The sequence below is a fragment of the Heloderma suspectum genome, chromosome 1 (assembly GCF_057233095.1).
Source record: "Heloderma suspectum isolate Gila_16-S chromosome 1, 16-S_ref, whole genome shotgun sequence".
Classification (NCBI taxonomy): Eukaryota; Metazoa; Chordata; class Lepidosauria; order Squamata; family Helodermatidae; genus Heloderma; species Heloderma suspectum.
Window position 1 is genome coordinate 164,006,682 of NC_139458.1, and position 18,653 is coordinate 164,025,334.

Sequence of the window (18,653 nt, forward strand, 5' to 3'; positions counted from 1 at the left end):
GGTTTCTTTCAAGTTGTCAGGCCACGTGAACAGGCATATCTATGTGTATTGGGCAGATGAAAATCCTCATTTGACTATCACATCTCAACTGAACGAGCCAGGCATCACAGTGTGGGGTGCACTATCCAGCAAAGGTGTTGTAGGACCGGTTTTCTTCAATACAACTGTGGATAGTAACAATTACCTAAACATGTTACGCGACGTGGTAGTGCCACAACTCAGAACCAGGGCTAACTTCGCCGAACTGCTCTTCCAACAAGATGGGGCACCTCCTCATTATGCTTTTGCAGTAAGGGACTATCTTGACAACACCTTCCCACAGCATTGGATTGGATGACGTGGCAGCATTGAATGGCCACCATGTTCACCCGACGTAACACCAATGGACTTCTTTTGGGGGGGCGTAGTAAAGAATAAGGTTTTTGAGAGGAATCCCCAGACAGTGGACGAATTAAAAGAGTTCACCTCAGGAGCATTTATGGACATTGACGCGGACCGGAATTTGTGTCGTACTGTGTGTCACAGTGTTCTGGACAGGTTCGAGGAATGTTGCAATGTTGATGGAATACACTTCGAGCACTTACATGATTAAACAGTGTTAAACAAATGTAAATGTAATAAATAATGTAATAAAATGCAAATAAACTATCCTGTGTACCTACTTTTGGGCTCCTCTGTATTATCAGTTTCATTTATAATAAAACAGGAAGCACATCTACACTATGCATTTAAACCAGGTTGAAACCAGTCTTAACTGTCAGGACTCCCCCCAGCATCCTATAGTCCTTAATAACTGCAATTTGTTTATTCTTTATTAGCACTGCCTAACAATACCACAAAATTGTGGCTCCTAAACTGTCTTGTTTCAAAGAGATAATAGTTACAATTGTTTAAAATGCTGTACACATATAGTGTAGACATGCCCATGGTGTATCCAAGGAGAATGTCATTTATTTATTTATTTATTTATGTATGTATGTATGTATGTATGTACTTACTGCTATACCACCCAATAGCCAAAGCTCTCTACTTCAAACCCAGTCCGAGGTGACCACTTTCAATGGTGAAGATTTCCAGGAAGTATTTCTGCCACTGGGTGTTACCAGACTGAAGAAAAAGTGAGGAAAAGAAAATAAACTGAATTTATGGATTCCACTTAAGCCTATAATCCCAAAGGAGGCCACCTCTTTCAGAAAACTCCTTTAAACCTGAGTCACTCATTATTTCCATTTTAAAATGATTTATTTATAGTATGTACAGAAAGATGATGGCAAAGAGGACATAAACTCAAGAAGAACAGTGTGAATGTATGGGTTATATTTCTGATCAAAATAGTGGTTAGGGGAATGCTTCATTTAGCTACTCATCCAGAAAGCATTTCACACACAGGGCATCCTGATGGTTGTGCTATGCGAGCACCTCCTATGCAAGGGCTCCCTTAATTGTGATCCTGTGCCAAACCAACAGCAAAGTGAAAAAGCAAAAGAAAGAAAAAAGCTTAATGCACATTTTCCAGTGGAATATCACAATCTTATAATAATGGGCTCCTTGGTTCAATCCCTTGCTATAATTTCCTAGGAACTCCATACACAGGCACATGCAACCCAGTTGTTAGATGTATCTCACCAGCAATAACCAGATGGAAGTTAGGCAGATATTGAACTGCTGGGACCTTCCTCTTACTCTTGCTAGTTCTCCACAGTTTTTATGAGGCAGACCTTAAGCCAGGGGTGCAAAACCTTAGGCCAAATCTGGTCCTCCTAGGGTCCCAGTCCCTTCAGGGTTCCTCAGACAGCCAAGGTCCCTCCCCTTTGAACACCAATTGCTTGATGATTTCCCAGCTTTTGTGCAGTTTTTCCTCCCATTCTGAAATGCCTCTCCTGGGGCTCACTTACTGGCAGTAAGGCAGTAAGGTGTGGTGTGGAGATCCCAGTGGGGGATCCCATTTGCTGAAGATACCTGAGATGAGTTATAAGGAGTTAGAGAGGTGTCCTGCCCACTAACCATCAGTGGAACAGACATGTCGCTGAAATCGCCATTCAACAGCTCAGCTGTGGACTGGCTTCTGATGGCATCTCCAAGAAATAGAGGTTACCAGTCGTGTTGTCTATGTAGTGCTCCTATGCCTTTGACAACCTCATGATGGGAGAAACAAGTAGAACTGCTACCGCCACTGTGTCTTGACTTTTTGTTGTTATTGTTTAAGAAATTACAAACAAAAACACATATTAATATTAATTCGCAATCCCTCCCCAATCCCTTCCCCACCTAAAACAGTTTCAGGATTCTTCTCCCTTTATTTTCTATTTATGTTCCAGAATAATATATTAATTCATCCTGTTTCATTCCTTTATTGTCTTCTTCTTTTCATGAGTTCCATAGATTTCTATAGGCTTCCACCAAGGTTGTTCCATTTTACTTTTTTTTTTTTCCATACAGTCTATATATTTTTGCCAATCCTTTGTGAAAGTGCCTTCTTTTCTTTATTCCTCTGTGGACTCTTAGTTTCTGTGTCAACTTTTCATTTATTGCACACATTTATTGCCCCACATTTTCTTTTTCCGCATAGATATTGTTAGTATCTGGGCTGTCTTCCAATTACTTGCAATTAATTGCCTTGCAGCTGTCAACAAGAAATCAATTAATGTTTTTTTTCTAACCTCTCTATTTTCTTTTACAAACATATTCAGTAAAGCTAATTCTGGTGTTTTACAAATCTCTTGATCAGTAGTTCTTTCTGTTTCTTGAAATATCTTGTCCCAGAATTTTCTAACCCTCCTACATTCCCACCACATATGTATTTGAGTACCATTAATTCCATATCCTCTCCAGCACAAAGGTGATAGATTCTTATTCATTTTTGCAAACTTCACTGGTGTCTCAAATACCACTTCTGAACTAACTTTAATCTACCTTCTTTTATTTTGGTGGATATTGCTTGAAAGGGAAATCCATCAAAAATTTGCTTCCAGTTTTCTTCCTCTATCTCCTCATCAATATATCTTTCCCATATCTGCCTTACATTCCCCCCATCTCCTGCTTTATCAAAATTTTATATATTTGGGTTATTATACCCTTTTCTCCTAACTGACAATTACCTACAATTTTTCCCCATTCTGTTAAATCTCTTGTACTTTGCCTTCTTATCCTTCTAAATTCGTATAAATTTACTGATTGCATCCATACTAACCATGACATTCGCATACTTTGTACTTGATTGTTCCATATTTCTTGTATTATAGGATTCTGCTGTTCATAAAAAATTCTCATTTAGCTCACTCTTGTTTCTTCCAACTTATTGAAATTTGTCTTGATGTTTGGTAATACCCTTTACATTGCATTGTGTACTCTGGAAAGGCGCAGAAGTCTGGAACCCCACAGAAGAACAGTGGTCTTTCCATTGGCTGCTGCTACTGTAGGCATCCCTCATGGTCTCCATGGCACTGTGGGTGGATCACATTCCTCTCTGTGGTTGTTGAATGGTTGGATGGTTGCTTTGAGGGAGACCAGAGAAATATCGGGATGGTAATGAGGAATGGGGTAGCAGTTGTGACAGATAGTTGTTGTAGCTGCTGTAGTTAAAAAACCACATTCTTTTTATTTCAGGAGTGAACATCTACAATTACATTTTCCCAATGTGAATTTTGCCAAAAGGATATGCAAATCACAGCATGGATAAAAGCGAATGGCTTCATTAATTTCAAACAGCTTTTCAAGATTTTGCTTCAACAGACTTAACTTAAAAAGGCCATTTTGACTATGAAATGCTGGGGTTCCTTATCAATTTCCAAGGGAACTGGTGGTACTCAGAGGCTCTTAAGAAAACCCTAAACCTGAGAATGGGTAAAATAATTAATATTGGCTGCAATCCTGTGCACAGCTAGGCTGCATAAATTCCACTGAAGAATATGAGATTAAAAAAAAATGGTTATGTGCAGGATTGCAGACATTGTTAGCAATAATCCTGTCCCAAGGAACACTGCTCTGTGGCAGCTTTTCCATTTAAGCTCCATGTGCAATTTCCTGCCACAATCCAATTAAATTGGCTCAAATGAGATTTTTCTAGGATACCCTGATTTTTATAAAGGGTGGGTAGAAAGGCAGCAATAAAAGAAGGAGAAAGGAAGGCTAATGGGACACCATAGACATCAAGCTGAATCATAATGTACAAACGTAAAGTATAATAAGCCCTGTTTTTCAGTATGAACTATTAGCTAAACATAGATGAATCTGTACTGATAGATATATGTTTTATTCACTGAAGCTTGTCAGCTATTCTTTGTTAATTAGTAGCAGCTGATAGAAATGCTTTGCCATTTCCTTAATTAAACTCATTTTTAAGTTCCATCTCTTTAGGCAAAGGCTTAATAGAATTGATGACAAACTAGCATATAGTGCTGCTTTCATGTTCATCTATGGCAAGTTAATCAATAAAGATAAGGTAGATCATAATGAAGGATTGCACAAACAGAAATCCTTATTATTAAGCTCATTTCCTCTCTCATAATTAACCTTCATGAAAATGATAGCTTGCAAAGGATATAAAGGCAGAGCATAACATATTGTCTGGGGACTTATTTAGTAAACCTGTGCTGATGTTTCAAGTTAATCATGCATTTATTTCAAAACAATATCTTAACATGCTTCCTGGTAAATATTTCCTTGTATATGTGATAGACTTCATTAAAAACTCAAATCATGATGTAGTGTGGGATGTTACAAAAAATTAATAAGTATGACAGTGATGTGTTTCACAGTAACAATTACCATATATTTTCACTGCAGGTTTTTGTTGTTTTTAGGGGGGTGTTTGGTTTGCATTTTATGACCAACTTACATTTATCGTAGCTGAAAAATTGCAAGCACTGTAATGGCCATTACTGTCCATAACCACTTTTACAATTTCCATTAAGAACCTATTTCTTTTCAGTGAAATATCCCTAACTCAGTGAATAGAAAAAGAAATTAGGTTACCATTTCTGGAATAATAGTGCTGAATGCCATTCATTAAAGTATCAGCAATCTCATTTTTTAATCCTCGGCTGCCCAGACACAGAGGGACGGCCCAGGGAAGAAATGTTTTCTCTAACATTATTCCAACTAGTCTAGAAGGCAGCTTGCTACTGAACTGGAAAGAGCCTCCTGAATGGTAGTGGTGCCATGCTGAAGACTGTGTTAAATAGGCAGGCCTTGTATCTTTATCAAGTTGAGCAATGAACAACAGCTCTCAGTAAGTCAGGGAGTGGGTAAATCTCCCATGGACAGGACACATCCAGTAGACAGGGCACACATCCAATTACAGTCTTCAGACCCTGAATGATAATATGCTCCCATTAGTGGTGTGGGCAGGTCCTTGTGCACCAAGGAATGCTCATGTCATTGTTACTTCCCTTAAAGTGCATGGGGAAGTTTTCGGTGTGGTGGAGACTCTTTCCCCAATGTTTTGGTCTACAAAACTGCCATGCTGGCTGAGGCCGATGGGAGTTGTCCAAAACCTCTGGCAGTCACCCTGTTGACAAAGGCTGTGCCTTGGTTAAGCATTGGAAGGCGCATGATCCACAGCTCTAAGAGTAGAAGGGCTTCACATTCTCTTCTATAAGGAGGAAACACACTCTTACCCAGAGATTCAGAAGCAGAGGGGCAGCTGGCACATCAGAGGACTAGGGGGAAGCTTTTCATCTGCCCCCAAGCTTTTGCATCTGCCCCCAAAAGCCAAACGCTGCAAGAGATGTTATCAAGATCACTAGCCCCTGTGATTAAGGCCACTGGGTGAACGACTGATGTCTGGCTGCTCCGGCATCCATTTCGTGCTCAGGATCATTGCCTGTCTGAGATCTTCCCTGAGATTCAGAAGCAGAGGAGCAGCTGTAACATCTGGGGATGAGGGAAAAGGTGTATGCATGTTTTCCCTTTCCTAGTAACTTGGCTATTTTATTATATTTTAAATGTTTTTAAAGTCATTTCAAGAACTTTGGTTAGCAGGCAGGGTATAAATATTCCAAATAAACAAATGAATAAAAATCTGCAAGCGGTGTTTCCCAGAGCTTGTTAGAAGCATTTGTGTTTTTGAATACTAGAACATTGGGAGGTCCAATGTACTGGGCTGCCAATGTGTTATTTGAGCCACTGGCTCATTCTGTCTAGTTACTTCCTCAAGCCATCACAGATGCAACTCAAGACACAGTCTTTTCCCAAGTCAAACCATTCCCTGGGTAAAAAGCCTTTACCATTCTTCTTGTGCAAGTATCATCTACACCACCAGATACTGCCCCGCTTACCACCAAAAGTCACGTTTTGTAGGAGATTTCCCTATATTATAACATGTCTCTATAACTTGTGACCTACTAAGCCAAGCACATTCCACCAACCATGCATTGTGTCCTGCCAGGCTGTTCTCATCTTCCCCTGCTTCCTGCCCTGTGCCTTGTTTACATAGCCTCAAACTGGCTGCAAATCCTGGAGGCACGTAGGAAGCTGCCTTATAGTGAGTCAGAACATTGATTCACCTAGCCCAGTATTGTCAACACTGACTGGCAGTGGCTCTCCAGGGTTTCAGACAAGAGTGTTTCCAACCCCTACCTGGAGATGCTGGGGGATAGAACCTGGGACCTTCTTCATGCAAAGGATGTGCTCTTCCCACTGAGCTATGATCCTGCCCTAAAGTATGTTGAATACATGGCAGACTGCTTCAAATCACTGCCTGGCTGCACTCATCTGGCAGGTTATGTAGTAGGTCTGCTCTCCAATATATCATTCCCAGCATAGTTTGGCAAAATGGTTTGCTTGACCAATATATGGCCAGGTGGACTGCATCCAGGGAAATGGCAGCTAGCTGGCATTCCAATGGCACTCCAAGCATGGCTGCTCTTCTCAGTGATCGCCATGGGTCCAAATGAAGCTCAAACTGCATATCAGGGTAAGGTACATGGGTATGACCATTCCGCTTCCCTCTCATAAAGTGTAGAAGAAGAACTTGTGATGTGATGACATAGAAGGGAGGTTCACAAGAACTCACCACGTGGAAATCATGTGGGATGGGGTTTGTGTGGAGTACACCCCCCTCTGCCCCCTGCCACCAGTGCCCACAAGAGAAACACTTTACCACCATCCGTGCAGCCAGGATGGAAAGGACACTATACATGTACACATGCAGAGATCTTCCATTCGAGAAGGAACTTGGACCAATCAGGGTCTCCCCTTGCATGGAGGAGCTCTACTCATGTAAATCTGTATGTACGCAGCAACCTTTCCCACACTAGCCAAACACTTGGACAGCGGGGAAGTGTTTCCACTGTGAGCAGTGGGGAGCATGGCCATGGGGGTCAGGATTAGCCTACAAAGGCCTGCAGCCACCTTACTTGGTCTTTCAACACATGCTGGAGAACGTGTATAGTTACTCTTTAGTTACTAGCATTTCCAACAAATTACTGCTGCTGGCGGCTCATGAAACACTGTACATTGTAGGAGCACCAAATGGCTAACAACAACAATGCCATATTACATGTGTTTTCAGCCATACATTACTGGTCTGGCATAGGCTGGTGGCCCCACACATCTCTGCCCAATCGGTATTTTGACCTTGGAATCTGTTGTTCCTTGAGAAGCTGCTTCACCACTGCTATTTGAACCACACAAGTGAACCACTGCCATTGTAGTGCCAGCTGCAATTTCCTGTAATGTGATGATGTCACCTCACACTTTAAAACCTACTCATTACTGAGAGGCATAAATTAACAGTGCCTATGAATCTCCTCGTAACATGTCATTTGGCCTGACTAAGCCTGGACTGCCATATGACCATCGGAGCACCTTAGCTCTACTCTGCTGTTTTTGGAGGTCCTCTGTTTTAGGGATTATGGATTTGGGCCCTGCCAACATACTGAGGACACAGTATATGTTTTCATATTTGCACATTGCAAAAGAGCTCAAGAGAGAGGGGACTTCGGTGCCAGGACAGTTCAAGGCCAGGGAGAGATGAGGAAAGAGAAGCCGAAGGAGTCAGGAATCTGATATGGGGAAAAGCTCCCTCAAGGCCAGGAAATAGAAGGGGCTGTGCACTGTTGATTCAGAGGTGTGAGGAAATCTGTTTTATGTATTGATACAGATTGAAGGCCTACGTAGAATATGATGGGTTGGGTAGAACACAATACAGTATTGGGTTTGGGGTCTGTCTCACTTAGAAGATCATGGTGAGTTTGTGTGAAGTTTGAACCTCTGAGGATGAGTTTGAGAATTTCGTTAACACAATATATACAGCATTTAAGAATAATCCTCTCTGCTTCTTCAGGTCAGATGCTACGGACCAGATCTGTAATTATGCAAGCCCAAGGAGAAGGCAGGCCCTGCCCAGCTGAACTCACCCAATACAGAAACTGTGTTGTAAAACCCTGCTACAGCTGGGTCCTTGGAGAATGGTCCCCATGCAAAGTCGAGGTATTTATTTTGTACTGACTCATTGTAAAACAACCTCTTAGCACTGCAGGTGGAAAATGAATTTAACTTTTGTCCATGTACTGCGGAATGATGAGACCATTTAATATATGTTTTAACAGTTGCAGGGTAGCGTTATTTTAATGTTATTGAAAACAAAGAGAGAAGCAGATGAAATCACAGTGAATGCATCATCAATGCAAGTAAGCAGCTGATTAAAAACTAATTTAATAGCAAAGGTCAAAGGGACAGGAATTTCTAACAGCACTTGGATGAGCATCATAGATCTTTTTTACAGCGGCAAACCTAGATCAAAGCATGATTTAATTTCAGAGAATCCTGCAACCAAGGGAATTGACTTTTGCACTCAGAACACTATGTAGCCTGTCTCACTGCATCGAAAGGCCTTGAAACAGTATAGTTTAAAGCTGTTGCATGAAGTGCTGAGTATGACTTTTCTCCTTGGGGTGATTACTTTTTTTTTTTTTTAATAGTCTGAAGATGTAAACGCTGACGTGAATTGTGAAGCATCAAATACATATACCTTTGCTTTGTCAGCACCAGAGGCCTGCATGCCCTCTCTGTCTTCCTGCTGCATTCTGCTTGCATTGATTTGCCTGATGTGTTTTCCCAGCCCTCCCCATTCATCTCTTAGATCACGCTTCATCTAAAACATCTGATCCATTATCTAGCATTAACTTTAAACTGATTGGGATTTTCCACACTCAATTTTTTCATGCTGGGAGCCGGGGTCGGGGGAGAGGATTGAATCTGCTTAGCTTTCATCATGTCAGATGAATTGGACTACAGACAGGGAAGAAATACAGCAGAGAGGAAGGTGTGGTGTTTGCTGTAAAGGCATTTACAAAATGGACAAAGCTCCTTCCTTCTACATTGAGTCTTATTAGCACCGAGAACAATATATAGAGCTAGGCTTCTAGTCCATCTGTGGTCAGTATTACTACATCTAAAACAGCCTTCCCTAGCCTAGTGCCTTCCAGATGCATGGGACTGCAGGCTGGGGATTATGGGAGTTGCAGTCCAACACATTTGGAGGGTACCAGATCAGGGATGGCTGCTCTAAAAGTTCATCTTCAGTGTAAGGTTTGAGAGAGATGAGAGATAATCTGTCCTCCTCTTTCTCCCACCTGAGTCTCCTTTTAAAGATCTGATGCACAGAGTACCTTTACACTGCACAGATCGTTTGAGGACCCAGCTGATCACTTTCAGCCATGTGAGACTGTGCAGAAGTGCTGGAAGTAGGAAAGACCTCTTCCATCTTCTTATCATCTTGAGCAGCTGTGGAAGCATCCAACACAATCTGCCTGGGATGCTTCCAGGAGCAGGGATCTAGGGAGCATACTTAGCATTTCTTATTAATGATGCAAGAACTATTTTAGTCCCATTATATTTTAGTTCTATTATTTCTCTTAGGGCGGGCAGTGTGGGGACGGAATCCAAGTACGGAACCTCACCTGTATGGTACACGATGGCTCTTTATCAACAGCATCTAAACAAACAGAAAGTGCATTCTGTGGAGAGCTCCCATCTAAAGACGGTACGCTGCGGCTTCCATGTTCTGTGCCTTGCCCAGGTAAAGTCCATGTTTTGTCCTTTTGGTGACACAAGTGTACAACTGAATAGTCATGTTTGGCAAGACAAATGTTCCACTATAATGTGACCTATATTTGCAACCAGCCTTCCCCAACCTGATGCCCTTCAGATGTGTTAGACTACATGCTGAGGGTTATAGTCCAACACAGCTGGAGAGCACCAGGTTGGGAAAGGCTGCTATGCATACTAGCTCTGCATACTAGATCACAAACCTAAACATGCCTACTGTGCAATCACACAAAGCTCAATTTGAATTAGTCACTTGGTTCCAGTCTTTAGGTTTGGGGGAACCTCTGGCCTGTGACCCACATGTAGCCCTCAGCTTAATTTCATGCAGCCCATGACCTAATTTGGGGAGGCACAGAGAGAGAGTGAGAGATCTGCAGTGCTGCAGACTCCTCCCACTTTGGGCTATGGCTCTGCCGAGACAGATTTGGCTCTGCCCAACATCAGCTGTGGCCCCCAGGTGAGATCCCCATGGGGCAACAGCCTTTCACCCGGAAAAGGTTCCCCAGCCCTGCTTTAAGTCAAAGGCAATCTTCTTGGTTTCACACATTAATCTTTTGTCAAAGATATATGCATGTTTATGGTGTATTATAAGATCTCTCCAAATTAGATCACCATCGTATTAAGAAAGGCAATATAAATCCTGATTCCTGACAGGAATTAGAGGGCTGCCACAGGCCTGAAGCCCTTAAGAACTCCTTCTCACAAAGTTCAGAGCTTTTGCCATCCCCATGTTGGCTTCCAGGCCTTTTCAGGAGCAGATAAAGTTTCTGCCCACATATTTCAGCTTTATTTCATGTTTATGGAGCATACAAGTGGCGCACCAACCAAGGGGACAAGCAAGGCACACGTGTTAGTTAAACATGCAGTGAAATTGAACTGGGTGAACAGAAACGTTGTTCATTCCTGGCACAACTATTTATGTATGTGTGCGTGCACTTGAAGCATTTACAGTCCCACGCTTCAGCTGAAAAGGCTTCCACAGCCGCCAACAGAACAATAAAAACAAGACAGCCTCTTCCTTCAGGCTTACAATCTAAAATACATGATGCAATAGGAAAAAGGGGTGGGGAGGGAAGAGGAAACCAAGAAAACTCCGTCACCAATTCTGAATGTTATATGGATCTTATAATGGCCGTATGTAATGCTGTGATAGCTATAAAGCAGCTGGATGTTGTTGGTCTTCTTACCGTGACAAGCTGGAATTGAAATAGTTCAAAGGGAGGAGGAGCCAAATTTGCTGATCTCTCAGAGGAGCCAGTGGAGGGCCTGGCTGCCTCTTCCTCTGCTACAGCCCAGCGGAATGGCTGCTAGCAGTGATGATAACATTCACAAATAATGGGCTCTGGATGTGAATTTTCATTGCTCATAATACCCATCTTTATAGCAAGTCATGCATGCTTACTCCAAAACTGTTCTCACCGGATCTCTGTCTAATGAGACCCACTGATGTCCCGGTATTGCAGCTGCAAGATTGGTAACTGCTGTTAGCACATGCTAGGATCTGATGAAGCCCTCACTCCTTCTCAGTGAGAAACTGCCCTTCCCTCCAGATAGCTGCATTTTAGCCCAGCCGTAACATCCCTCATTGCTAGGGAGGGCTTCCCAATTCAAGGCCTGCCTCTTGCCTCATTGGTGTTCACTTCCATTAGGAGCCCATGCTTTTACTTCAGCTTCTGTTCCATGGGGGCAGGGGGGGGGGAAGATCTGGGGAGAAGAGTGGAAGATGCACAACCACTGCTTGAAGAGGTTCCCGCTGTGGGGCAGCAGCCACCTAGTATCTCTCACCTGGCTGCCAGTTCCACCGGAGCTGCTGCTACTGTCACCACCTCACCCATGTTCCAGCAGCCAATCCGGGGTCTGGGCAGTGGGACTCATGCTGCCTGCTGAACAGGAGTGTAGGCAAAGTGCCACCTGCCTGCTTCCGCACTAAACTTCCCAAGCAGCACTGTAAGAACGCGCAAGCACCAAAGCATTGTGGTCTGAAGAAGAATGCTCAGGAAAAAAGCAGTCTGTTTTTTCAGTCATTCTAGTGAGGGGAGGATCACAGTGCTCCAGAGTGCTAAAAAGATCTAATTAATTTTTTCCCTTGTACCCCACAGAATGCAGCTCAAAGGGAGGGGGGAAAATGGCCCCCAGGCCCCCAACGTTTTCCACCCTGATGTAGTTGAACTCAAGCAATCAAGACATAATCTAGGTCCCAGTTTTACCTGGAGAAAATGTCTCTTTGAATCTTCTTTAACAAATACACTTTGTTGTCCTTACAATGATTGGCTTACACCATCTAAAGCAGCTTTTAAGAAACTGATTCTGAATGATAAATAGGCCAACAAGATATGCTGACGCTTGGGACCTAACTGGCATTATTCTCCACCACCAGCAGCCCCCCGTGGCTCTAAATTTAAACCTGTTGAAAGTGTTTTAAGTGGAGTCAGGACAGCCATCTGTCAGGGATGCCACATTCTGCATTGCTGATTCTGCATCAAGCAGAGAGTTGGTCTAGATGATCTCTAAGGTCCATTCTGGCTTTATGATGCAGAAATAATTAGAGACAACACTAGCATAGCCATAGTTCATTCTTTTCCCCTTCTGCTTGCATGTAGGTGATTGTCATTTGACAGAATGGTCAGAGTGGAGCTCTTGTGAATTAACGTGCATAGATGGCAGGAGCTTTGAGACTATGGGTCGTCAGTCTCGGTCAAGAACGTTTATAATTCAGTCTTTTGAAAACCAAGACAGCTGCCCTGAACAAGAGTTGGAGACCCGGCCTTGCTCCGGTAGGGAATGATTCAGGCTCAGCCTTTTCTTTTTATCCCAGAGAAATGTTCACGTACATTCTATGTTGTTGTTGTTTACTGTCCTTTTCCCACACACACATACAAAAAATATTTAGAAGCCAGTGGTGAGGGAAACACAGGGGAGGGCAAGCAGTGTTTCCAGCCCTTGGAAAGGGGAAAAATTGGGAAAGGGGAAAATAACTGAGCATAAATTTCTAGAAAAGTAAACCAAATATCCTCCCATGTGTCCTATTTGCATGTTTTGAAATTATTTGTTTAATGATTAGTCTCTTAGCCAATTTTTTGAAAGAAAAAGGGGATACATCTCAAATTAATAAATGCTAGCTTGCTGACTGATCACTATTGCCTTATTTGGATTATAGGGGGGAAGTGCTATAATTATGTATGGAAAACAAGCCTTTGGCAAGATAATGAACGCACCGCGTGGTGCCAGCGTTCGGATGGGATGAATGTCACAGGTACAGTTTGCTGCTGCACACACCATAGAAATGTCCCAGACCTGTTACTTGTACCAGGGAATGGGGAGAAAGTATAAGTACTTGTAATTATAAAGATATTTGCGAGAGAGAGGAACGATTCTCTCACATTCTGCTATTCTCCTTGTGGGCCATTTTAGTGGTGTCCTGGGACTAAAACAGACATTATTTTAAATTCATATCTAGCAGCTAAATCTTTTTTTCCATTTTTACTCTAGAGGAAGTACAGGGCCCCTGATCCAGATCAGCATGTGGTGGGAGCAGCTAGAGAGACCTTTTAAGATCTAGATTGGGCAGGTGTGCTTACACTAACTACAGTAAAAAAAAAACCCAACAACCCATAGCTGCTAGAGACAGATTTAAAGTAATGTCTGTTTTGCCCAGAGAATCAACATTTGGAGGAAATCAAAATCTGCCTAATCTCAAACATCTTTCATCTCCATTTGTTCATACTTGCTGTCTTTTAGAAAGATCCTGATATCACTGTTGTTTTGTTTGGTGTATTTATTAAAATATGAGTCGATGCTGTTGGGTTTTTTTAATATGTCGTATTTTGTTCATTTCACTTGCTGTTGTTTTTGTTGCATCGTTGTGAAAAAATCCATTTTGACAGAAGTGGAATATAAATAGTTCAAATAAAATAATATTTTATTTGAACTATTTGAACCTGGTGCAGGGAGAAATCTGTGCACATAATCAACACACACAAAGTTCAATCCATACAATAAAGGATGGTTTGTGGCACATGCAGAGAGAAGGTACTTGGCAGAAAGGTGTCTTCAAAGCAAATAGTTCCACCTGATTCCTCTGGAAAATACTGCTATGAATGTGTGGTGTAGCCAGTGTGGTGTAGTGGCAAGAGTGTTGGACTAGGAGCCGGGAGATCCGGGTTCTAGTCCCCACTCGGCCATGGAAGCTCACTGGGTGACTTTGGGCCAGTCACACACTCTCAGCCCAACCCACCTCACAGGGTTATTTGTTGTGAGGATAAAAGGGAGAGGAGGAGGATAATGTAAGCCGCTTTGGGTTCCTTGCAAGAGGAAAAAAGGCAGGGTATAAATGCAATAAATAAAATAAATATGAATGTGCATTATCTAACTCAGCCTTCCCCAACCCAGCACCCCCCAGATGTGTTGGGCCGGCTGGGGATGATAGGAGTTGTAATCCTACACATCTGGAAGGAGCCAGGTTTGGGGAGGCTAATCAAACTGTTGCATAGACACCAGGTTTTACCTGGGCTTACTTCAAATAATACTGCCAACAGAATGAAAGGACCAAGCGCATCAGTTAGAACATCCATTTTCATCATCACAAGCAATGTCTGTCAGAGACAAAATGAGAATTCACAGGTACAAGAAGGAATATTTAATGCTCACTTTCTTCATGTCTTTGTACTATTCAGGGTTTCATGCCATGACCCCTCTCCCTGGTTCCTCTCACTTAGGAACCCACTTGGAGGGGGGTGGGATTCAGAATCAGTTAGGATTACCATGAAATTCTCATAAAGCTGTTCACATTTGCCAGTGGCCCCCATATGAGCACCTCAGAACCATGAGGAAATACCAGCAGATTCTTATCTGCATCATACTCACTTGGAGACACTGTTTGTATGAACTGCTCTCTCCAGAGGTGTGTTGTACACAGAGCTACCACAATATTTGCAATTGCTTGAGATGGCTATCATTATTTCTTTTTTAATTTTTATTTTAAGGATTGATAATTGTCCCAACTTTTAATGGAAGTGAGAGGAAAGAGCCATGATGATCTGCTTATGAACTTCTGCCTTTGAAAGTTCTGCCTTTGGGCGCTTTGCCTGTGTTTTGTTTTGTTTTGTTTTGAATATGTAGCCTTGAGATCAGGCAGGATGCTGATCCTTCTGTAAATCAAGGACAAACGTATTCCTCTTTCCCAGAGAGATAAAGATTTTGAGTGGGCATGGAAAAACAGTAAGAACCGCATAGCAACGTTGCTTATTTGGTAGGGAAATAACTGGAGTCCAAAAAAGTGACCTAGAGGGCATGCTTGAGGATCTGGGTTTGCAAGTGAGTAGGGCCTGGAAGAGTTCGGAGGAAGGGAGGATGATCTTTGTAACCTGGCTTAATGGGGAAATCCAACATAAGTCCTACTTAGAGTAGACCCACTGAAATTGAGTTAGTGATGACTAACTTAAGTCCCATTCATTTCAGTGGGTCTACTCTAGGTAGGACTTATGTTGGATTTTACCCATTGAATTTTTAAGAGAGGAACTACCTTACATTTTTAAAAAAACCTGTTTGAAAGTCTTCAATAATAGATTAAGAAGAGGGAGAGAGTTTGTCATTTTGATGCTTTATTTCTCTGCTATAATGCTATCTTTTAACTGGAATGGAGTTAAACTGCTAAGAGTTGTAATGCACTATCTTCTCAGTGAAGATATATCTTTATATGAAATTGCTTATGGGGATGGTATGAATCCATGCCTATAAATGAGGTCAGGACAATTGCCTTTCTTTTGAGGTAGTCCTGCCTGACAGACCTAGATTATCAGACCTAGATTCCCCTGGGGGATTTCCTTAAGACCTGCGAAGTTCTGCAGCCTGATTTTTAAAAACCTTCTACATGGGAGTGAGGGGTACATGACATACTATAAGGTAAAGGTAGAATAGTGGCAGTGGCAACAGAGATTTCTTATGTACCTACCAGCTGAGGCCTGAGAAAGTGAACTTCACATCTTTACCCTTCGCAACTCCCTCATATGCATAAGTAAGTTTTTCTTCATAAGAACCTGAATAGTTTCTGAGTAACCCTGGGGCAAGTGTGGGTTTGCTCGCCCATCTCTACTAACCATGCTCTTTTTAACACCTGTTGGTTGCATTCATATTTTACATGTTTGAGTTTACACTTAGAAATATTAGCTGTATACCTTAAAAAAAAACGTGAGGAGAGAGACCCCCAAGCATGAGGGATATACCTTTTAGTCTGTAGAATAGATGTTCAAACTTTCCCAAGCCAGGGTATCTTAGGAATGACATGAATACACTGTGTGTGTGTGTGTGTGTGTGTGTTTAGTTTTGTTTGGAAAGGCAGTGTTGCAGCACAGCAAAATAACCTGCAGACATCCCTAATTCATTTTGAAATGTATCTTTCAATGTTTCTCTTGACAATTTCTCTTACAGGGGGTTGTTCTATTCAGATGCAGCCAGCTACAACCAGGCATTGCAACCCAGCTTGTAAAAAACCCTTCTCTTACTGCACCCAGGTAATCTAGATAGTGCAATTTACATAGCCAAAATTGATACTGTTGACAGCTAATAAATTATCTTTGATATTTTGTGTGTGTGAGGGGGGGTGTTACTTTCCAACATATACAATAAGTGGAATTTGGTATGTATAGGACACCACCTAGAGGGAGACTCCGGCAATTTAATTTAATATGTAGCCATGCAATTGGAAAAGGAATGCAGGAGTCATATGTGTGGAGAAATGTGTTACATTTGGGTTTACCAAACCTAGTTGGCTGGGGATTCTTTTTGTTTCCATTTGCTGAATTCAATTCAGATAAGGTGGGTTGTAAATATAGAAGGAGGGCCATGAACCCAAAGAACATTCTTCCTGCCCATGGGCAAGAATGCCCAAATCCTGTGCCACCAGTAGCCTGACCAACTCTCTGTTTGGAAGATAGCAGAGGCCATGTTCTTTTGCCCTCTTGTCCTTTGGGACACTGAAATAAAATAATCAGGCTACTGCCTTATTCACACTGTCCTTAATAGTCATGAGATGCTCAGGCTGTATAAGCAAAGAAAGATGAATGCAGATGACCAAGTGGCAAATCTGCCACAAGGGATTCAACCACTTGGAAAGCCTGTGTGTAGCATCTTTTCATTTTGTAAGGAGAATTTTACCACCCCCACCCCCACATGATTATATATTGTGCAAGGCAAGGGAGTGGTAAAAAATTAATTGCGCCATGCAGATGCTACAGATGACTGGATCCCATTATATGGTCATCTTGAAAGGTTAACACTTTGAAAACGGCTGCCTGAATTTACTTTTCCTGAGGAGACTGAGAGATAAAAGTCATGAGTAAAAGCCATGATGTATATGATGTTTGTCTCAAACTTTTCAGTTTCCATGTGTGGGCTCGAATGTTTATGCCGACTGAACAACATAGTCTGTACATATGCAAAACATAAGAACATAAGAAGAGCCATGCTGGATCAGACCAAAGGCCTGGCTAGCCCAAGATTCTGTTCACACAGTGGCTAACCAGATGTCTATCAGTAGCCCACAGCAGGGCATGAATGCAAAAGCACCCTCCCATGCTTGTTCCGCAGCAACCAGTAAAAAGAGCCTCTGATACTGTACGTAATTTATAGCCATCATGACTAGTAGCCAGGCTTAGCCTCCGTGAATTTGTCTAATCCCTTTAAAAGCCATACCTGTTGGTGACCATCACTGCATCTCCTGGTAGTGAATTCCATAGTTAAACTATGCACTGTGTGAAGAAGTACTTTGTTTTATCTATCCTGAATATGCCACCATTTAGTTTCATTGGATGACTCTGGGTTCTAGTAGTATGAGAAAAGAAGAGCAGCTTCTTCATTTTCTCCACATTATGAATAATTTTATACATGTCTAGCGTAGCCCTCCCCCCGTCACCTTTTTTCTAAGCTTAAAAGCCCTAGATGTTATAACCTTTCCTCATAGGTGAATTCCTCCAGTCCTTTTATCATTTTGGTTGACCTTCTCTGCATGTTTTCCAGCTCTACAATATCCTTCTTGAGGTGCGGTGACCAGAACTGTACACAGTATTCTACATGTGGTCATACCATAGATTTGTATAAGGACATTATGTTATTGACTGTTTTATTTTTGATTCCTTTCCTAATGATGCCTAACATGAAATTTGCCTTTTTTGCAACAGCTGCACACTGAGTCAATATTTTCATTAAGCTGTCCATCACAACTCCAAGATCAATTTCTTGGTCAGTCACTACCAGCTCAGACCCCATCAATGTATACATGAAGTTAGGATTTTTTGCCCCAATGCTCATCACTTTACAGTTGCTTACACTGAACCATTTTTGACATTTTAATACCCATCCACCCAGTTTGGAGAGATCCTTCTTCACAACCCCTTTTTGTTTTAAATAATTTTGTTTTAAATACCTAAATAATTTGGTGTCATCAGCAAACTTGGCCACCTCACTGCTCACTCCTAATTCCAGATCATTTATCAACAAGTTGAAAAGCATTGGTCCCAGTACAGATCCCTGTGGCTTCCTACTGTTTACATCCCTGCATTGTGAGAATTTACCATTTATTCCTATTCTCTGTTTTCTGTTCTTTA

General features: G+C 42.0%; 1 protein-coding gene across 1 annotated transcript in view; it reads left to right on the forward strand.

Annotated features, from left to right (window-relative positions):
* THSD7B (thrombospondin type 1 domain containing 7B) overlaps positions 1 to 18,653 on the forward strand; it is a 645,752-nt gene that overhangs the window by 614,791 nt on the left and 12,308 nt on the right. Inside the window, exons 21-25 of the mRNA XM_084829626.1 lie at positions 8,288 to 8,433; positions 9,865 to 10,024; positions 12,654 to 12,827; positions 13,211 to 13,306; positions 16,480 to 16,562. Of these exons, the coding sequence (XP_084685752.1) occupies positions 8,288 to 8,433; positions 9,865 to 10,024; positions 12,654 to 12,827; positions 13,211 to 13,306; positions 16,480 to 16,562 (659 nt within the window). The remainder of the gene's footprint in view (positions 1 to 8,287; positions 8,434 to 9,864; positions 10,025 to 12,653; positions 12,828 to 13,210; positions 13,307 to 16,479; positions 16,563 to 18,653) is intronic.